The sequence below is a fragment of the Muntiacus reevesi genome, chromosome 3, assembly GCF_963930625.1.
Source record: "Muntiacus reevesi chromosome 3, mMunRee1.1, whole genome shotgun sequence".
Classification (NCBI taxonomy): Eukaryota; Metazoa; Chordata; class Mammalia; order Artiodactyla; family Cervidae; genus Muntiacus; species Muntiacus reevesi.
The window spans coordinates 160,912,301-160,935,281 of record NC_089251.1 but is presented as its reverse complement, the minus strand read 5'-3'; the positions used below and the strand labels follow the sequence as shown (position 1 = coordinate 160,935,281).

At 38.2% G+C, this 22,981-nt stretch overlaps 1 protein-coding gene across 7 annotated transcripts in view; it reads left to right on the top strand.

The window, feature by feature from the left end:
• QKI (QKI, KH domain containing RNA binding) overlaps positions 1–22,981 on the top strand; it is a 144,986-nt gene that overhangs the window by 100,048 nt on the left and 21,957 nt on the right. For all 7 annotated transcript variants that reach the window (XR_010662451.1, XM_065931010.1, XM_065931007.1 and 4 more), the window contains exon 4: positions 6,177–6,320. Coding sequence is in view for 6 of the 7 variants with exons in the window: in XM_065931010.1 (XP_065787082.1) it covers positions 6,177–6,320 (144 nt within the window). In the remaining variant the exon portion in view is untranslated. The remainder of the gene's footprint in view (positions 1–6,176; positions 6,321–22,981) is intronic.

Here is a 22,981-nt window from a genome sequence, read left to right as displayed (position 1 = left end):
CCAGTCTCACGACTACTGGGATGACTGAGTGAGGGTACATGTTTGTATTGCTCAGTGTGGTACTTGGCAAGCAGGAGGGTAGGTAGGTATCATCATTATTTTCATTCCTGAATTTCTCTGTCATCACATGAGAGGCTCAGAGCTACTTGAAATGTATTTTTTGATAGTAGACTTGCCAAGAATATAAAGTATTATTGATAATTGTGTCTATCTGCTTCATAGGTGTGAGTGGTATTATAGAATTGTTTTATATGTTACTGAACTTTAATTTACTGTATAAATTAAGATGCATTTCATTTCCTTGAATGCTGTCTTGTCATTTCAGACTACCTTAAATTAAAAAACCAGGATCAGTGGTTTGAGCTTTGTTTTTATTTGTACACATTGTAATTGTTTATAAATAACTTGCTTTTGCTGTCATTTTGCTTTATTATATTAAGATATATAAATTTAGTCTTGCAGTTTAAAAAAGACTTTTTTTTTAAACTGCATTCTTCTGATATGTTGTAACAAGGTATTTTGAACTGATAGAATAAAGGAAAAGTGCTGTCTTCTGTGGGATATGAAAATCAGACCTCATGAACATTATCCTAGAAAATCTGAGTGAGTTGACTAGAAGAAAAGTAAGAGAACAAGAATAAAAGATAGGGGTGTGAGGATTTTCAAATGTAGCTCGGTACTTAAATAGGAGGTCAAATAGAAGCAGGCCCAGAAACAGCCAAATGATCAAGGGACACTGGAGACTTATTTCTATTCATAGAAGCAAAGCACTATGAGGAAACAATTTGATTTTAGTGATGCTCAGCAATAATAAAAGCTCTTTGTTCATTTCAGTAAATGTAATAGCTAAAGACAGTGCACAGGTAAATCAGTTATAGTACTACACAAGTAGAGTAGTACTATAAAAAATAAACAAGAAAAGTAAGTATTAAAGAAAACATTCTGGACATGGGTGATCAATTGCATAAAGTTTGTGGGTATCAGAATCCATATTTGTGAATAGGCCAATTTGTTGACAACCTGGAGAAAATGTAATCAGGAAATGGTGCCTGCAGTTAGTGTGGATTGAAATGCATGGGTGAATACACAGCAGCTCTCTGTCAGGACCTAAAAAGCTTCTAAGTGCGTTTCAGACTTCCCAAAGAACCAGTTAGTTGTTCCTTGTTCTGAAGCATTAAAAGTTCACACTGAACTCAGAAAGGTCATTCAGGATCAGTAATAGCTGAGACATAACTGTGGACTAGTTTGGAGAAGAGAAAGAGCTGGACATGTTGAGTTGAGTGCTTTACAGACACTGATGTACACTTGTCAGCGGGCAGTTGACTTTGGAGGTCTAGAAGTAAGGAATGTACTGGAGGTATAAACTTGGGAATAGGTGGATACAAAAAAATGTCATATTATTGTATACTGTGGAAGATTTGGTGGCAAGTTATATGAAATTCTTTGGGTGGTATAAAACAGAAATTATAATAATTTGCAATGAGCTATTTTTTCCACATTGGTTTCTCAGCTGTTTTTCCCTAAAATACTATTTAAACTGTGACTGTAAAAAGAAATTAATGCCTCAACCACAGTTTCTAAGAGATACACTACCTTTGGTCTATCTCCATTTTGCCATCGGTCCTCTCTGCTTTGTTGCATCCCCCCCCTCCTTTTTTTTTGTTCCAGATTACTAAAGTGAGAGATTTTGGGAGTGAATTCTTAACTGCAGGCACACTAGGGTATAGGAGTAGACACCCTGTAATTTTACTGTCTCTCTTGTTTGTCTATAGTAAAAGAGAACCTTTATGGATATGTTTTATTGACTTGCCAATCCCAGATTGCCTTTCTTATCTGTTTGAGAAACAAAAGAATACAGGGAGAAATTATATTTGTATTGAATAATGGCTTGGCTCAAATTCACTGTTGACAGAATTTACTTCACTCTTGCTGAGTTAGAGTGGATTTCAATTGTATAAAGGTGGCTTCTGCATAGAATGATCTTAAAGCCTCTTTAAAAATGAGTTTAATACACTCATGGATTAAAAGTATGCAATTCTATAAAGCCTGGTATAGAAAATACCTTCTATGCTTTCTAACAGCCATCACTGTTCACAGTCACTTCCTACTGTTTAAAGAGATTCTTTTGGTATTCATTCTCTATTGCTGCATTTTGTGCTCACCTTATCCCTAGTTGATTTTTGTTTTGTTTTGATCTTACTTTTTCATTGTGATGAGAAGTTATTGGGCCTTTTACATTTGGAAACTGTTATCAGTTTTGTTTTAAAATATGTATTATGTTGATGATTTTTCTCTCTTCTGCTTCCTTTTTCTTTTTTCATGGTGAGACATCAGCCATTCGTTGTTCTGACCTCTTGTATTAGTTCCCTAATCTTTATGTTATTTTCAGCCATTTTCCACCTCTGTCTTTACTTGGAAAGAAAATTCAATTTTTATCTTCAAGCACCTCTGTCATGTTTTTTTTTGCTTGTTTCTACTGTCATATTTAAGTTTCAAGAATTCCTTTTTATGTTTTGAATTCCTTTAGTAGCATTTTTTACTTGTTTCCAGGATGCAGTGTCTTTTCTTAACTTTGAGGACTTTTGAGTTTTTCTTCTCCTTGTCCAGTGACTGCTTTCTTCAGGTAGTTTCTGTAGTTGGGTTGGCCGTACTTTGCAGAGAAGTCTTCTGGTCTCTGGCCCCCCAGTGTGCGGGCTGGAGATAGAGTGAGAGCCAAGACTAGGTACCTCAGCCTGCAGTGTTTTGAAGGGTCCTGTCACCAGCCCTTCAAAACCCAGTTCCAGAATATGGAACTCTTTAGGGAAACATTTGTAGCCTGCAGCAAAAAATTAGGAAGTACTGATTGCCAGCTATTCAAGGAATGGGGATGTGGAGATTGAGCTGTTCCTTGGTGAGAAGTTAGCCAGTTTTCCAGTCTTAGCTCCACCCTTACACCACTCCCCTACACCACTTCCTGAGCCTTTATGGAGGTTTGAGAGTGTAAGTGGATTTCTCCTTGCCTGGGTCAGCTAAGACCCTGACTACTTAGCCATCTGCTTTCTAGTATAGCTTCCCAATGGTTTCCTTTCCCATTTTCTTCTTTCTTATAAGTTAGTTCGTGCATTTAAAACTCTGCAGTGTTTCAGAAGAATTTTAGGAAGGAGTGAAAGTACACAACTACATTAATTTCACGTTTTTTCTCTTAGTGTTTTAGAAACTGTAAGCAAACATTAGGATAAGTATAACTTTCTTTTATTTTTGTAGTTTTAACTGGTGCTTAAATTGTTGAATTTGTTAAGAGTATCATTTACCAAGTGTACTTTTCATTCTTAGGCCTTTCTAAAATATTTTGGATTATAAATGTTCCTGGGTTGTCCTTGTATTAGTATCTGTATACATTAATAATATACACATACATATGCTTTTTTAGTGTCTCTGTCTACTACTTATAGCATTATGTCAGTCCTAGGTTTTGACTGATTTTTCTTCTTATATGTTTCCTTTTTCTCTTCCTTTGCCTGTTAATTTCTGATAAGATGCCAGATAGTATGAATTTTAGGGTTTCCCATGTGGCTCATTGGTAAAGAATTTGCCTGCCAATGCAGGAGCCACAGCAGATGCAGTTTCAATCTCTGGGTCAGGAAAATCCCCTGGAGAAGGAAATAGCAATCCACCCAATGTCCTTGCCTGGAGAATCCCACGGACAGAGGAGCCCGGTGGGCTACAGTCGATGAAGTCACAAGAGAATTGGACACAACTAAGTGACTAAGCGCACACAGTGTGAATTTTACTTTGTTGGGTGGATATTCTATATTCCTATAAGTTATTCTTGGGCTTTGTTCTGGGACTTAGTTAAATTGGAAACAGTTTGATCCTTGTAGGTCTTGTCTTGAAGACTTACCTAGGCACTCCTGGCCTGGTACTGCCCAGTCTGCTGCCTGTTCTCCACTCCTGAGGCACGCCCTCTGTGTACCTGTCCCAGTGTCTTGTGTATCATAAAGTTTTCTACCTTGAATTGTTTGATTGGTTCTTTCTCTGGCCACTGGTATCTCCTCCCAAATAAGCTGAGCAGTGTTCAGTTGAATACTTGTGCAGATCTCCACTCTCGAAGTGAAGTGAAGTGAAAGTCGCTCAGTCATGTCTGACTCTTTGCAACCCCAGGACTTTAGCCTGCCAGGCTCCTCTGTCTGTGGAATTCTCCAGGCCCAGTATACTGGAGTGGGTAGCCATTCCCTTCTTCAGGGCATCTACCCACCCAAGAATGGAAGCCAGGTCTCCCGCATTGCAGGCAGACTCTCTACCGTCTGTGTCACTAGGGAGACCCTCCACTCTCACTGTGCAGCTCTTTTTTCCAGTACAGGGTTAGGTGAGCTCTGGCTGCTGTGCCCTCCCGAGTCTCGAAGGTTAGTCTTCTCCACTCAGTGGGGTGGCCTGGCACCCTTCCCAGGGCTGCAGCCTTGAGCTTCGCAGGCCAGGAAGCCTGGACGATCGTGGGTCTTCCTGCATTGGCTTCCCATCCTCAGCCTCACTGTTCTCTTCCTCTTTGGTTGTTTTTAGGCATGAGAGTGAATCTTGTTGATGTTACTTTATCTTGGCCCAAAGCAGACATTCCTTATTTGTATGGATGTGAAGATACTTTTAGGTTCATTAAAACATAAACACACAGAACTTTATCACTTCTATAAGAAGTGATCACTTCTATAAAAACTTCTATAAAAAGTTTTATTTAAGTTTTTATAGAAAAAATTGATCAGATATAAATTTCAATGAGACAGTATTGTCAGTGTTTCTCAACATAAAAATAAAAATCTGGATTTTAAAATTGCTTTTTGTTGTTATAGTAGAGATATGTCTACATGCTGTATACTTGGCATACAGATAACCGTGAGGTTCCCAGTTCCTTGACTCATCATCAAAAGGAATATAGCATGACCTAATATTGATAAAGACAAATATTTTAAGCTCGAAGGTTGCATGGTGTCTGACAGACATCAACTCCTGCTGTTTCCCTTGAAGCTTCAGTACCTGGTGAGCGTGCTGTGCTGTCTCTGAGTTCACTCCTTGGGGGCACGTGGGTGGCCGGCCACAGGCTGCTGTGCTTTGTTTGGTTTCCCAGTTCCCCTCACAACACTTGGGTGCGTTTTCACACTTAATGATATTAGTAGAAAATACAGAGAAGTGCAAACTTTAAGAACTCATTTCTATCCGTATTGTCTGAGTTCCATATATTTCCTTGCCCTGGCATGGCCTCTGCAAACATGTGAGCTGTGGTAGAAAACTGGGGGTTTTGTTTGTTTGTTTGTTTTTAATGCATGTTTGTTATTCTTTGATTGGAAGAATTCAGTAAATAGTATTCACAATTCAATAAATAGAATACCTAAAGATGAAAGTTCAAAAAAAAGGTATTGTTCATTGTTTATATGTGGTACCTTGCACTGAACCATATGCATTTATTTATAGCATTTTGATATTTGTGTTTATGTTGTTTTTAATTATTAAAATTATATTTATGAAATACTTATAAATATATTTGTATATTATCTCAAAGCTTAAAGCAAGAAGCAGTTCTGAAATGATTATATTTTAGGTGAAAGGGAAGCATGGCCAGTCTTTCCTGTAGCTTGACAGTGTTTTCCACCTGGGGATCACTGGGTCATTTGAAGACACCAGGGAAATGAAATGTAGATGTTCTCTGCTAAAACTGGTGTTTATGATGGTATGGTTAGAAAGGGACCCTACAGTTCACCATTGCTAAAGGAAGGTCTCATAGAACTACAGTTAAAATGATTGTTACATTTATTCCTTGTTGTGATTATTTTTATAATGAAATGGTTCCATCATCACTACTTGAAATGCTTAAAACAAATGGCATTTTGTCTACACAATAATATCTGTTGGCAAAATGCTTTTCCTATTCTTGAATTTAGCCAATGTTACTAAAAGCAGTTGCAACAAAATGGGAAAACTGCTGAATTCGAGAATGAAAATGTTGATTCAGTTCCTATTTTGGCAGGTTACTAGCCACATGGCCTTGACAGGTGACTTGTTTAAATTTACCTCAGTGACCTTTTATTTACTCATAGCAAAACAGTGCAAGCATAGCTTAATGATTGCAACAGGTCATTATTATGGATAGGAAGATGTGCTGTCTCTTTAAAAAGAAAAACCTGTAATAATGTGCTTTGTAAATTTTTTAGGAGGAGCAAAATCGAGGCAAGCCTAATTGGGAGCATCTCAATGAAGATTTACATGTACTGATCACTGTGGAAGATGCTCAAAACAGAGCAGAGATCAAACTGAAGAGAGCCGTTGAGGAAGTGAAGAAGTTACTGGTACCTGCAGTAAGTAACAATTTCCAGATCTTAGGTTTAGGCCCAAGATCTTTTTCGGTTAATTTTTTAATTAGTATAATGTTTATGTTAATGAAGAATAGGTTATTATTTGTTTAAGATTTTATTTAAGCACAAAATATTAATTTATAAATCATTTGCTATAGAATAAGAGACAGACAGACACTGCTCCATTTCTTAAATGGGAAAGTCTGCTCCCTGTTTATTTTTTTGTGAAGGAAATGCGAGGGGAGCAAACCGAATCAGTGGCCTCTTTTTCGAAAGTGTGATTACCTTTGTATCATTGTTACAGGGTAAAAATGTAGGTCCATCATCAAGTAGGGTTGGTGAAAGCTTTGTCTCTCTTTTAGATCAGTTTCTCACTGCAAACAAGTGATGAGTGTACACAAAGTCTGTACGAGTTAATACTTCTGTTGGGTGATCTGTGTTAGTAGGAGTGCATTATTTGTGTTGCCTGTGGATTCCATGGGCTTCCCAGGTGGCATAGTGGTAAAGAACTGACTTATCAATGCAGGAGACGCAAGAGACCCAGATTCCATCCCTGGGTCAGGTCAGGAAGATCCCCTAGAGTAGGAAATGGCAACTCACTCCAGTGTTCTTGCCTGAAAAGTTTCAGTATCCTTGTACCTACATTCCTTGTGACTTGATTCTAATTTTTCTAATTTTGATGATTTGAATGTGTTTCTGTCAGTTTACCTAACACCACACATAACTTACTGTTCAGAGTTCAAACCTTTTAAATTCAAATCGGGGTTTCAGAACAACCTTACAGTAAGTTCCTTCCCACCACCCAATCCTGCCCCCTTCTCCCAGCAAGCACAGAAACTCAGACAAGCCTTAGCATTTTCTAATTTCACTGCAAAAGTATTGTAATAGGGGTTTTGAGATGATCACACTTCATCTGTAGAGTTGTAGTACTTTACCTGACAAACTTGTTTACCTTGGATAATACCATTGTTTTTATTTCAAATGTTTCTTTGATTTCAATGATTATTTTAGTCTCTTTTGTTTCTTCAATCACAAAATAAACCTTATGTAACTAGAGAAAAGTCATTTCTTCAGTTACATGTAGTGTAACTAGCCTGGCAAGTCTTCCTGTGTTACTATGAAGTATCTACTGAAGATGTTCTTTTTATCATAGGTACAGTTAATTAGTTTCAGTCTCATTTCCATAAATCTGAACTATACCTCCTTTAGATTCTTGAGATCTTCAGTATACTTTTATAAATACAGTGTAGCATTTTGTGGAAATCAAATCATCTTCATTGACAGATGAGGACTATTGAGCAGAGCCCTGATTTTGCTCATCTTTGGCGACTTAGGTCATCCTTGGCAGAAAAGGACTGCTGATGTCAATCTGCCTCCAGTGTATTTCTTACAGATGTGTTCTTGCCAACCCAGTTAAAATAATCTCTCTTTTCACTTTGAGTCTTAACCCACTCAGTTCATTCTCAGAAATTAGTAAGAGTGATTTTATTTGTTTGAGTAAATTGTATAAAGATAATCAGTGATTGGACACATCACTCCTCTGGAAGCAGGGTAGCCAGTGAGTTACCTTCTTTGAGACTCCTTGCTGTACGCTGAAGAAGTGGCTCTTAATTGTAAACAGAGTATAGGTAGTTGTGAAAGCTTTAAAAGTCAGAGAAGGAAAATGTTTGTGAAATAATTAATTTTAGGATTTTACTAAGTATATAGGTAGAACATTAAGCAGAGGTTTCATAGGAGGATATAATGATAGCCTTCTTATTTTAAGTACCTCCTGTAAGAAAATTAGTCACTTGAAATTGTTAGGAACTTGTGATTCTTATTTGTGATTTGTGTTTTTATGTAGCTGCTTAGTTCTAAAAATTAGTTGGGTAAAGAAAAACTATAGTTTTTATGATTCTGACCGAGTTTTACAATGCAGATGATTAATTTTAGCTAAATAGTTAAGATAGGACATTGTTACCATTCTTGTTACTAGGCCATGTTGCGGTCTGCTACTGTATGCTTTAAATGTTTGTTTCTTTAAGCTTCTCTGATAAAGTTACTAATTTAACGCTTTGATAAAATACTGTTTTGTAATTAGACAAATGGTATTTTAATAGATTGATTGCTGATTTTATATATGTAAAACTTAGTCTTTTAGATATGCGTGTTGAGCTGGCTTAAACAGTTTAAACTGAGAAAACGCCTCAGATGACATTTTAGTGCTTGTGTTTTTATTCACATAATAATTGTCACACTTTTCCTGTGAGCCTTTCAAAATGAGGCTATTAAATTTCTTGGCTGAACTTACAGTTTTGCCTAGCATTTACCTAATGTGCTTACAAATACACAGTATTTTGGGAAATTATGATCTCTTGTCTTTATATGTTCAAATCACTTTAACATAGATTTGATCCTTACAGAGAGCTTGTGTATTAAATTAATTTACTCATTTTCTGTCATCAGATGTTTTCATTTCCTTTATTCTCACTGCACTGATTCTGTAATGTGCTATAAATGTCCATTTCTCCCATTCAAGTACTAACCAGGCCCAACCCTGCTTAGCCTCTGAGATCAAACAAAATTGGGCGCGTTCAGGGTAGTAAGGCCCTAGACTAAATTTCCATTTCTTTTTTAACAGAATATCTAAACCTACTTCTAATTAAATTTGATCTCAGTATCCTCAAGCATTTATTATGACAACTGATTAATTATTGTTCAGAGCCTTGGCAACCATTTTAAGAACTTTGACTTTTAGTCTAGAGTGGCTGGGCTTCCCTGGTGGCTTAAATGGTAAAGAATCTGCCTGCAGTGCTGGAAACCTGGGTTGGGAAGATGCCCTGGAGGAGGGCATGGCAACCCACTCGAGTCTCCTTGGCTGGAGAATCCCATGGACAGAGGAGCCTGGTGGGCTACAGTCCATAGAGTTGCAAAGAGTCAGACACGACTGAGCGTCTAAGCACTAGAATGGGTGAAACCATCGAGTGCTTACAGAGAAGGGAGTGACGTGATCTGATTAATATTCAGTAAGGGTTACTGGTCTGCTCTATTTAAAACAAAATAAACCACACAAGATAAAAGAAAGGAAGCTTTCGTAGGAGTTCACAAATTAAGGCCCGTAGGCCAAAACCAGTGTTTGAATAGCCCATGAGCTTAGCATGGTTTTTACATGTTTTGATGACCAGCGGGAAAAAAATCAGAAGAATATTTGAAGAAGAATAATACTTCATGAAATGTGAAAACTATATGAAATTCAAATTGCATTGTCTAACAAGTTTTATTGAAGCACAGCCATGCTTATGCTTCTTCGTTTACATATTGTCTGGCTGCATCTGAGCTCCAGTGGTGAGTTGAGTAACTGCCACGGAGACCATATGCCCAGAAAAGCCATTTACTGTCTGGTTTATTATAGAAAAAGTTTGCCAATTCCTGGACTCTTGCATTAATTCAGATGAGAGGTGATGATGGGTTGGGTCAGTGTAGCCACAGAAGTAAGTCATGGTCTCATTTCTAAACATATTTTTAAAGTGAAACTGGCAGGATTTGCTAATGGATCATCTATGGGAGAAGGCAATGGCACCCAACTCCAGTACTCTTGCCTGGAAAATCCCATGGACGGAGGAGCCTGGTAGGTTGCAGTCCATGGGGTCACGAAGAGTCGGACACGACTGAGCGACTTCACTTTCACTTTCCACTTTCATGCATTGGAGAAGGAAATGGCAACCCACTCCAGTGTTCTTGCCTGGAGAATCCCAGGGACGGGGGAGCCTGGTGGGCTGCCGTCTATGGGGTCGCACAGAGTCGGACACGACTGAAGCGACTTAGCAGCAGCAGCATCTATGGGATGTTAGAAACCAAGGCGTCAGGGATGATACCAAGATTTTTAGCCTGAACAACCAGATGGATATAATTGCTGATACTCTGATGAAGGGTGTGTTAGGAATAAACTTTGAAGAGATTACTTGGAACTCAGTTTTGAATCTGGTAAATTTAAGATGCCAGTTTATTCAAGCGTAGCTCTTCTAGTATTCTATTCAGATTAACAAATATTTATTCCAGGTCGACTGTATTTTAGAGCATTAGGGGTATAGAAAGTTACTTAAAGCAAGATGTTTAATGTTTAGGACAGTGGCAATTCCCTAACTATATTTCATAAGATACTTTTCATAGGTATTGTGGATAAAAGAAAGCCTTAAATATAAGTATTGTGAATCTGGTAGAAACCATTTTCTAGATTTAATTGACCATCAAAATTTTTTTTCTGAGAGTATATTCACCATCTAGTGTTATAGAGATATCTGTTCGAGGAATAATATGTAAACTCATGAGTCTGATTTAAATACATAAGAGCAGTCTTGTTAACTCTGAAGCATAGTCATTTTGAAGACATGAAAAAAGGCTCTTCTTCAGGAACTTTTCTTTTTTTACACAAATAAAAACTCATTAATTTTAAATGTACAGTTTGACCCTTGACAACTGTATATATTTACAACCACTACTACAGTCAAGGTTTCCATTACCCCAAAAAGTTTTCTCTTAGCCCTTTTGCCATCAATTCAGATTAACAAATTACCATCACAATCAAGTTAGCTTCCATCATCATATATACTCATTGTTTTTTTGTGTATGATCCACTCTTAGCAAATTTCAGGTGTTCAGTGTATTAATTAAATGTAACCACTGTCAGTTCAGTTCAGTTCAGTCACTCAGTCGTGTCCGACTCTTTGCGACCCCATGAATCGCAGCACGCCAGACCTCCCTGTCCATCACCAACTCCCGGAGTTTACCCAAACCCATGTCCATCGAGCTGGTGATGCCATCCAACCATCTCATCCTCTATCGTACCCTTCTCCTCCTGCCCCCAGTCCCTCCCAGCATCAGTGTCTGTTCCAGTGAGTCAACTCTTCCTATCAGGCCAAAGTATTGGGAGTTTCAGCTCCAGCATCAGTCCTTCCAGTGAACACCCAGGACTGGTCTCCTTTAGGATGGACTGGTTGGATCTCCTTGCAGTCCAAGGGACTCTCAAGAGTCTTCTCCAACACCACAGCTCAAAAGCATCAATTCTTCGGTGCTCAGCTTTCTTCACAGTCCAACTCTCACATCCGTACATGACCACTGGAAAAACCATAGCCTTGACTAGATGGACCTTTAATGTCAAAGTAATGTCTCTGCTTTTTAATATGCTATCTAGGTTGGTCATAACTTTCCTTCCGAGGAGTAAATGTCTTTTAATTTCATGGCTGCAGTCACCATCTGCAGTGATTTTGGAGCCCAATAAAATAAAGTCTGACACTGTTTCCACTGTTTCCCCATCTATTTCCCATGAAGTGATGTGCCTTAAATCCCCAGAATTTACTCATCTCATAACTGAGAGTTTGTGCCGTTTGATGGACGTCACCTCTTCCCTAGCCCCTGACAACCACCATTCTACTCTCTGGCTGTATGAATTTGCCTCTATTAAATTAGTTTGCTTTTTCTAGATTTCCTTTCTTTATACTTTCATGCAGCTTGGCTTTTTTGAGTTTCATCCATACTGTTGCATGTATCAGTGGGTTGTTCCTTTTTATTGATAATTAGCATGCCATTGAATACATAAGCTACAGGTTGTTTCTCCTTTCACTTGTAGTTTTAACTTTTGTTTCTGTGAATACAAATGATATGGAGCATCTTTTAATGTGCTTCTTGATAATTCATATATCTTCTTTAATGAAGTATCTTTAAATCTTTTTATCATTCTTCTTGACTTTTTTTTTTTTTAGTGTTAAAGCAATTCTTTGTGTGTTGAAAATGAATCCTTTATTGAACAAATATTCTAATCTGTGACTTGTGTTTTTCTTTTGGTTTTGTGGAAAGACTTTTCATTACAAATCCCATTTCATTCATATTAATAAGTATTGAACTTAGTTTATTTCCCTGTTCTTGTATTTTTCAAGGAATTTGTCTTTGTCATCTGAGTTAATAAATTTTTTATCATGAAGTTGGTCATAATACTCTTAAAAGGTCTACTCTGTTCATATAGGTTGTGTGAGCTATACATGCACACATGTGCACATGTCAAAACTGCCGTTTCAGTGCCTTCAAGGAGAACATGCTAGTATACACACACATTATTACAATGAATGGAGATCTTTACACACCTTTCAGTAATTCAGGGGAAAAATGGGAAAGAAGACCTGAACATTATCTACCACCTTCATCTAAATGGGGCTTCCCTGATAGCTCAGTTGGTAAAGAATCCACCTGCAGTGCAGGAGACCCCAGTTCGATTCCCGGGTCGGGAAGATCCCCTGAAGAAGGGATAGGCTACCCACTCCAGTATTCTTGGGCTTCCCTTGTGGCTCAGCTGGTAAAGACTTTGCCTGCAATGTGGAAGACCTGGATTCAATCCCTGGGTTGGGAAGATCCCCTGGAGAAGGGAGAGGCTACCCACTCCAGTATTCTGGCCTGGAGAATTCCATGGACTATACAGTCCATGGAGTCACAAAGAGTCTGACATGACTGAGCAACTTTCACTCACTTCATCTAAATGATATTTATAAAACACATAAACTACCGCAGAATACATGTGCTTTTTTTAAGTGTAAAAGGGATATTCACCGATACAGACAATATGATGGAATATTAAAAAAATGTCGTCTAACTAATTCAGAGAGAATAAAATCTTAACAGAAAGCATTTTTTGGAAACAGAATTCAGTTACCAGTCAGTCCCAATAGGATAAATTTAAAAGTTCCAAATATTGGGAAACATCGGAAATAACTCATAGGTCAAAGAAGAAATCATGAGAAAAAATAGGAGATACTGTGAAGTGAATGATAATAAAAATACCACATAATATTATATTTGGGATGCAGTTAAAGCATTATTCAGAGAAAATATTTTTAGCATAAATAAAAGGTCTCAAAAAGTATAAAAGAAAGGTCGTAAGTCACTAATAGTCCACCTTTAAGAAGCTGTGAAAATCAAGTTGAAAACAAATCAAGTGGAAAGAAAATGAAAAAGCAGAAATCAGTGAAACAGAAAAGGAACAAATAGAGAAAATCAACAAAACCAAAAGCTCACATGTAGCACTAAAAGATGAATAAAACTAAATAAAATTCTAGAGAGGTGATGACTTTGGAGATAGCACAGTCTGTTCTTGGAGTGCAAGTTTTAAACTGAATTGTTAATGAACTGATGGCCCTGAATTTAGTTCGTGACCAAAGGATCAATAATTGAATCTGTGGTGTCGTTGGCCTCCTCCTCATGTTATTGGGAAAGAAGGATTAAAAGATCCAGCTGTCATGCACTGGCCCCTTGATGGAGCTGTAACGGGGGAGAGCGTCTCATGCATGGAGGGTGTTGCTGCAGCTCGCTGCCTTGCACAGCTGTGTTAATCTGAGGGAGATCTGTCTCGGGACCCAGAGTGCAGCAATTAGCAGTCTCTTCAGAGTGTCAGAGCAGAATTGCCATTGTCATGGTTTAGCTGCAGGATAAAAGGATTGCATTTGGGTCTTCCTCTCTGCCAAACTAAATGAGTTGCCATGGGAATTTTTAAATGTGAGAGGCGTTTACGTAAAACAATTTGGCGGGTTTGAATAGACTCATAAATTACAGGTTTGAAAGGAACCAGCCCTTGCTTCCTCTTATATAGGCAGGACTGTGTAGAAGGCTGATAGCTTCTTATATTCTTCATGAGAATAAGCTGATCCATGCTGCCATGAGCATGATCCGATTATTAAGGCTTGTATTTTCACTAAATACAGTACAGTAAGCAAATTGAAGGGAAGATATTTTGTTCCAGATCTCTGGGGAAAAATGTGATAATTGTAAACATAAGTTTGTCTTCCTAAGTTAAATATATCTTCAAGTAATGCTATTAAGTGTTTTGTTTTAATAAACATTAATATAAGATTAATTTTTTGCCTAGAGCATACAATAAAGAGGTATCTTTACACTTGTCATATTTGTCTCACAAAGATGAACATTTAAAGCTTTTCGGAAAACAGATGAGGTACTCATACTCGTAAATAGGATTATTTGGGTTGCATGTAAATAACTTGCAGAGAGAGCTTTGTCTTTCCCTGTCTCTCACAGATCTGGGTTATAGTGTGATGACTTTTTAGTGAGGAGATACTGCCTTAAACGCCTCAGGTGATGAATATTACTCTAAGCTTGTATAACCTCATTCATCCTCAAGGTATCAGTAATAGTGATAGTTTTTGCATTTGGTGCTTTATATCTGCTCTCCAGAAAAAACATTCAGTGAAATTTAGATATTTAAAATTTTAAAATGTGAGACTTATTTATAAGTTCTTCTGGGTGGTTAGGGGACGTCTGTTAACATTTTCAAGCCACAAGATTATAGTTTTGTAAGGAAAGGGAAAAATTGGTTGCTGCTAAATAACCTTCGTGGCCTGAAATTGTAGATGCAAGTTACACATAAAGATTGTTCAATTCAGATGAGAAAGTATAAAATAAATCTTTTTAAAGTATAATAAATGAATTTTATAGTTTAATCTTTACTAAAGGTATAAATTGTATTAATATAGCAAAGTAGTCATCTGAATCTGACTTTGTGTTTCTGAGATTGTTGTTAAACCTTAATTAAACTAGACCCAACGATAACTAAGACTTCCTGAAAAATCTCATTTAAACTTCGAATACAAAGACCATCATTGAAGTCCTAGAAATCCTGGAATCAGAGTGCCGTGACATGATACAGGCTAAGTGTAAGGTTCTCTGATGGGAGTTGGTGTATACTTCTTGATAAACATGGTGAGAGAAAAGTTCTTTCAGGAATTGAAATGTGCTGATTTTTTTTTTTTTTTTTTTTTTTTTTTTGCAGAGTGGAACTACTGAGTACATTTTAATAGAATTTTACATCAGTTTCCCTGTATGCCCCACCCACAATGTTAGCTGTGCTGTTTGTTTATTCTGCATTAGACCAGCTACAGGAACATTGTTCCAGCTAGTCTTCACAAATAATTAAAGTGCTGTATCTTTGGATAGATAGCAGTATCAGTTCAGTTGCTCAGTTGTGTCCAACTCTTTGCGACCCCATGAACTGCAACATGCCAGGCCTCCCTGTCCATCACCAGCTCGCGGAGCTTGCTCAAACTCATGTCCATTGAGTCCGTGATGCCATCCAACCATCTCATCCTCTTATCGTACCCTTCTCCACCTGCCCTCAGTCTTTCCCAGCTTCAGGGTCTTTTCCAGTGAGTCAGTTCTTCTCATCAGGTGGCCAAAGTATTGGAGTTTCAGCTTCAGCATCAGTCCTTCCAATGAACACCCAGGACTGATCTCCTTTAGGATGGACTGGTTGGATCTCCTTGCAGTCCAAGGGACTCTGCAGAGTCTTTTCCAACACCACGGTTTTAAAAGCATCAGTTCTTCAGCACTCAGCTTTCTTTATAGTCCAACTGTCACATCCATACATGACTACTGGAAAAACCATAGCTTTGACTAGACAGACCTTTGTTGACAAAGTAATGTCTCTGGTACTTAATGTGCTGTCTAGGTTGCTCATAACTTTTCTTCCAGTGAGTAAGCCTCTTTTAATCTCATGGCTGCAGTAACCATCTGCAGTGATTTTGGAGCCCAAAAAAATGAAGTCTGTCATTGTTTTCCACTGTTTCCCCATCTATTTGCCATGAATGAAGTGATGCGACCAGATGCCATGATCTTAGTTTTTTGCATGGGGGTTTTAAACCAACTTTTTACTTTTTACTCCTCTTTCACTTTCATCAAGAGGCTCTTTAATAGTTCTTTGCTTTCTTCTCTAAGTGTGGTGTTGATCTGCATATCTGAAGTTATTGATATTTCTCCTGGCAATCTTGATTCCAGCTTGTGCTTTATCCAGCTCTCCAGCGTGTCTCATGATGTACTCTGCATATAAGTTAAATAAGCAAGGTGACAATATACAGCCTTGACGTACTCCTTTCCCAATTTGGAACCAATCTGTTGTTCCGTATCCAGTTCTAACTGTTGCTTCTTGACGTGCATACAGATTTCTCAGGAGGCAGGTCATACAGTCCATACAAACAGATTAAATTAAGAAAGTATGACAAAGTGTAGATTTTAAAACTTCAGTCACTATCATTGAGCTCTCTCTACTCCCCGTCCAGCCTTAATGTTGTCTGGCAGTGGGGTCAGGCTCTTTAAACAGAGGGACTTTTCCTCAGACTTGAAGCTTTACTTTTAATGAAGCTTCTAGGTGATGATAATAAAATGTGTCTTATGTACAAGGTCTCATAAATAAACACTGAAGAACCACCCTCCTTTTTGTTCTTAGAAGGATTTGTTGAGGGATAGCTTTTCTAAGTACAGATTCTGTGGGAGTTGACTGTTTAGATAGCTTGTAACTTTTAAAACAAGGGATTCTAGGCTTAAAGTAATAGGGCAATGTATGTTTACTGTCTAAGAAATATTTTTGCAGTTTATATAGAAAGTCCTTCCATTTTAATCTCTAATTCCATGCATCCCTCAGAATTTGCCTGTTGAATCTCCTATGTAACATTTTACACGTTTGAACCCATTTATTTTTAAATATTAATGTTTTTATTCCACAATTAAATATGCCGCTCACTGACTGGGATAATGCACTTTAGTTTTTTATCTGTTAAATATCCCTATTAAATGTATGATATTTTACACAGATCTCTAAAGCTAATGTAAAGTATATTTTATTAAAGAATTTAAATTATTTAATAGAAAAATAGGTGAGTAATGTCTCAGTGTGTCTTCTTTAGTTCAATTATTTTCATACATCCCTTTAATTTGTTTGCATGCCCTTCTGATGGTTGGTAAGTAGCATCATGTTCCTTTTATATAGGTGAAGCATTTATAATCCATTCACTCTGTACTAATGTACACTGAAATTGAATTGGCAAAAATGTTAAGAAAGCCTAGCACCCTGTGTTTTATTTACTTGCTCTTATTTTTTTGATCCTTATACTCAATTTTTCTTAACAACATTTCAAATGTTTTAGTGTTACAATATTTGTAAGTAAAATTGAGGTAGCTATCATTGTGAGGTTTAAGAAGTATATTAGTCATGCAGATGAGCATTTTAGTATTAAGATTGTTTCAGATAAATTTACTTCGTAGCTCATTTTATGGCTTGAATTGCCTGCTGTATTTTTGGTAACTGAATTTTGAAAATTTAATTTCAAAAGTGATACTTTTTAACAAGATTTCTCCTTTATGGGAATTTCTCTGAAGCCTGTATTTATATTGCAGGATTATTTAAGTGGGTGTGTTTTGTTTCTTATTCTCTTAATTTTTAATGCCTTTGTGGAAAAAATAATCTTTAATATGCATTAAAATCATTTAAGTGTATTAAAATCAAATATAAATTGAATTGTTTTCTACAAGTTACACCATTAAACTGACATGGCATCAGTTTTTTTATTAAACATCTTTATCGAATATAGTATCTCCAAGTAAGTTAGCAGATTCGTGAATTCACTTACTTTGTGATACTGTTTTATGAATTCTGTAAGGATGACAATATGCTCTGTTTAAATAAAATTCCTTGATTATTGAATTTAGCATCCATGGAATTACAACATACTTGTTATAATTTTTTTATATTAAAAAACTCAATGGCTGTCAAAAGCAATTCATTTCACAAACTTAAGTTGAGAAACTGCTATTTACCAGGCTCAAAACCAGAAAGGTTTAGATTTAGTCCTGTACATGAGAATAGGACAGAACTAATTAGTTTCCTAGTTAGCTTTTTGATCACTCGATAGTTGTTTTTAGAAATGTCATGCTCTCACTAAAAGTGAATACTTTACAGAGTGATCTCTCCAATGTGTTCTTCTTGGGCAGTCTCATCAGCAACCGTGTCTCCGAGGACCACTGTCATGGTGATCATTTTTTATTATGCTTTTGATCTTCAACTCCGGACCACCAGTGTTCCAGCCCCTCCCTGTGGATGGCGTATAGGCATCTCACACATCGCACGTCCAAGCCTAAAGTCACACCACTCCCCGTCCTCCTCACACGGGGGTTGCTCCACTGTGCTCTCTGTGTGGGTGGCATTGGTTGCCTGGAAGCCAGATGTCCTTCATCTCACCTCTGCTCACCTCCAGACTGCCTCCTTCCCATCTGCTTTATCACCAGCTTCTGTTTCTGCCTCTTGGTAGCATATGACTGTTATCTTTTCTGCTTTCTCTCCTGGGCTAGATCTCTGGTACTCCCTTAAGTTGCAGTAGAGTTCCCTCTCCCATTCCTTTGTGTGACCGTGTACATTGGAAAAGCCTGTTTAGGACACTGTTTAGGAAGATGTGTGCATCTTCTGGGATGAAGTGGGGAGTAAATAAATGCAATTCATCTTCGTGGTATTTATCCAAAAGAAATAATCCCCAATCAGGAGAGCAGTTTATAACAGTGTTCCTTATGAAACAGAAGGTTCATGCTGAGCAGTGGGGAACCATTCAGTACCGCCTGACACACACATGGTTGGTTTTATCCTCTCACCATCTCTCACTTCTATTCTTAACTCTCCATCCCCACTGGAATTACCTCAATTCAGACATCATTATGTGTTGCCTGGATTAGGAACCTATAATTGCCTCTTAATCTTTATGCTGTATTTTTCCAAATATTCTCCTTACTGAAGCTAAAGTGATGCTTCTAAAATAGAAACCTAATCATGACTATCCTTAGGTTAAAACACTTGAATGACTTCTAATTATTCCAACCAGTACGTCCAATTGCTTGAGCATGACTTGCAAACTGTTATTACCTTACCAGCTTCATTATTTATTTCATACTCTTGATTCTAAATTTTTGAACATGTTCTTTTTTTCAGAACCAACTTCATTCTTTCTCTTTACTCTTACTTATCCTTTGAGTCTCAAATTGTGTATTAATACCCCACAGCCTTCCCTCCCCTGTTCATCACCAACCCAGACTTAGTTCAGCACTCTTGCGCTGTGTTTCTGGAAAGTCCTTAGTGTCAGTTTGTTTTAATTGCTTAGTTTTATGTTTCCGGCTCCTTTCCCCACTCCTCCAACCCCACCCCCAACCACCAGTTTTCTCGAGGGCAAACTATTTGTTAGGTAAAAGCTATCCAGGAGATAGTGTTTCAGTAAACATTTATGTAATGAATAAAATTTTATTTTAGAATTTCAAGAACTATAAAATAAAAAAATTTGGTGGGATATTTCATAAAAATAATAGGATATAAAATTGAATAGCAAATATGAAAGGAAAAATTCCATTCATAGTGAAACCTACATAGGGATAATAATGGTGGTGTCCTGTAGTAGTAGATTATGGGTAATTTTAAATCACAATTTTAAAGCGATATAGAAGCACCTAGATTTTGTCTGACTCTTTGTGACCCCATGAACTGTAGCCCAATAGGCTCCTCTGTCCATGGAATTCTCCAGTCAGGAATACTGGAGTGGATTCTTGTTCCCTTCTCCAGGGGATCTTCCTGACCCAGGGATCTAACCCAGGTCTGCTGCATTGCTGGCAGATTCTTTACTGCTGAGCCACCAGGGAAACCCAAATTTGAAAAGACAATACCTGAGTCAACTTCCTAAGTCTCAGTCATTTCAGTGTTTTCTGTGTGCAGTTCTTGGGCATATCCTACTAAATAGAGTGATGATCTTGCTTAAGGTATTACTGTTTTTGTCTTCCTTGGTGGAATGTCAGTGGTACTTTCTTCAAAATAAATCAGTTCAGTGTGTGTGGAGAGCAGCCTGTGAAGCAGACACGTTTCTTCCCTTTTCTGTTTTTTGTTTGTTTGTTTGTTTTGTTTTTGTGTGCTCCATGTGGCATGCAGGATCTTAGTTCCCACACCAGGAATGGAACCTGTTCCCTCTGCAGTGGAAGCACAGAGTCCTAACCACTGGACTGGGATGGAAGTTGGTGCCTCCCTTCCTTGATAAACTCATCAGGTGTCATAGGGAATTCCTTGGCAACCTGAGCAGATCTGTTCCCTTCCAGGTGCTCCTGTTGATACTACAGTTCATTCAGTCACTCACTTGTGTCTGACTCTTTGCAAACCCATGGGCTGCATCACGCCAGGTTTCCCTGTCCATCACCAATTCACGGAGCTTGCTTAAACTCATGTCCATTGAGTCCGTGATGCCATCCAATCATCTCATCTTCTGTCTTCCCCTTCATCTCCTGCCTTCAGTCTTTCCCAGCATCAGGGTCTTTCCCAGTGAGTCAGTTCTTCGCGTCAGGTGGCCAAAGTATCAGAGTTTCAGCTTCAGCATCTGTCCTTCCAGTGAATATTCAAGACTGATTTCCTTTAGGATTGACTGTTTTGATCTCCTTGCAGTTAAAGGCACTCTCAAGATTCTTCTCCATATGTACAGTTTAAACATTCATCCAGGCCCTTGGGGCTTCCCAGGTGCTGCTAGTGGTAGAGAATCCACCTGCCAGTGCAGCAGATGCAAGAGGTGCAGGTTCGATCACTGCGGTGGGAAGATTCCCTGCAGTAGGAAATGTTAGCCTACTCTGTATTCTTGTCTGGAAAATTGCATGGACAGAGGGGCCTGGCAGGCTACAGTTCCTGGGATCACAAAGAGTCGGGCACAGCTGAGCAACTGACAGCATTAGGTCACAGCACACAGCTGTCATCTGTGACTTATAGTAAGATCTGTCTGCTCTTTGAAGAAAATAACTCCTGGGTTCTTATAGTGCTTTCCAGCATTTATCATTTTTTTCCGCTACTTTTCACTTTTGTTTCTATTAGTAATTTTATGTTACTAATTTATGGGTTCGTTATTGGATATGGTGTGATTCTTACTATCCATAAAACACCTCAGAATAGCAGCCAAATCCAAAATGGAAGAGCCCAAACCCAAAATGACTGTGCATAATCAGCTTGCTTAAGCAGAGTGAATTTATTGTTGTTCAGTCACTAAGTTGTGTCCAACTCTTTGCGACCCCGTGGACCACAGCATGCTAGACTTCCCTGTCCTTCACCATCTCCTAGAGTTTGCTCAACTAGTGTCCATTGTGTCAGTGATGCCATCCAACCATCTCATCCTGTTGCCCTCTTCTCCTTTACCTTCAATTTCTTATAGCATCAGAGTCTTTTCCAGTGAGTCGACTCTTGCATCAGGTGGCCACACTGTTGGAGCTTCAGCTTCAGCATCAGTCTTTCCAATGAATATTCAGGGTTCATTTCCTTTAGGGTTCACTGATTTGACCTCCTTGCTGTCCAAGGGACTCTCAACAGTCTTCTCCAACACTGCAGTTCTTCAGCAGTAGCCCTTATTTATGGTCCAGCTCTGTACATGACAGTGACTATAGCCATGAAATCAAAAGACACTTGCTCCTTGGAAGAAAAGCTATGACAAACCTAGACAGCATATTAAAAAGCAGAGACATTACTTTGCCAACAAAGGTCCATCTAGTCAAAGTTATGGTTTTTCCAGTATGTATGGATGTGAGAGTTGGACCTTTAAGAAAGCTGAGCATGGAAAAATTGATGCTTTTGAACTGTAGTGTTGGAGGAGACTCTTGAGAGTTCCTTGGACTGCAAGGTGATCAAACCAGTCCATCCTAAAGGAAATCACTCTTGAATATTTGTTGGAAGGACAGATGCTGAAGCTGAACCTCCACTGATGCGAAGAACCGACTCATTGGACAAGACCCTGATGCTAGTAAAGATTGAGGGCAGGAGGAGAAGGGGACGACAGAGGATGAGATGGTTGGATGGCATCACTGACTCAATGGACATGAGTTTGAGGAAGCTCCAGGAGTTGGTGATGGACAGGGAAGCCATGGTGTCGCAGAGAGTTGGACACAACTAAACTGAACCATACATGACTACTGGAAAAACCATAGCCTTGATTATATGGAACTTTGTCATCACAGTGATGTCTCTGCTTTTTAATATGCAATCTAGGTTTGTCATTGCTTTTCTTCCAAGGAACAAGGACCTTTTAATTTCATGGCTTCAGTCACTGTCCCCAGTGATTTTGGAGCCCAAGTAAATAAAATCTGTCACAGCTTCCATTTTTTCCCCATCTCTTTGCCCTTAAACGATGGGACCAGATGCCATGATCGTAATTTTATGAATGTTAAGTTTTAAGCCAGCTTTTTCAGTCTCCTGTTTCACCTTCATTAGGAGGCTATTTAGTTCCTCTTTGCTTTCTACCACTAGAATGGTATCAGTTGCATATCTGAGGTGGTTGATATCACCTGGCAATCTTGATTCTAGCTTTTGCTTCATCCAGCCCGGCATTTCACATGACGCAGTCTGCATATAAGTTGAATAAGCAGGGTGACAGTATACAGCCTTGATAAACTCCTTTCTCAGTTTTGAACCAATTTGTTGTTCCATGTCCCATCCTACTGTTACTTTTTTGACCTGCATACAGGTTTCTCAGGAGACAGGTAAGGTGGTCTAGTATTACCATCTCTTTAAGAATTTTCCACAGTTTGTTGTGATCCACACAAAGGCTTTCACGTAATCAATGAAGCTGAAGTAGATGTTTTTCGAGAATCCCCTTGCTTTTCCCCAGTTTGTCTCATGCCTACTTTAAAATGAGGTTTTTAGATTGCTTTATAAGTTTCCACTTAGGAAGTAGAGTCTTTGCAAATTACTTCAGAAGTGAAATATTTTTCATTCGAAGAGGAATGTGTTGTTTCCAAGTTTTTATTTATTATTATTTGAATCTTCAGGTGTGACTACAGCAAACCCTGTTTCCTCACTTTCTTTGGAT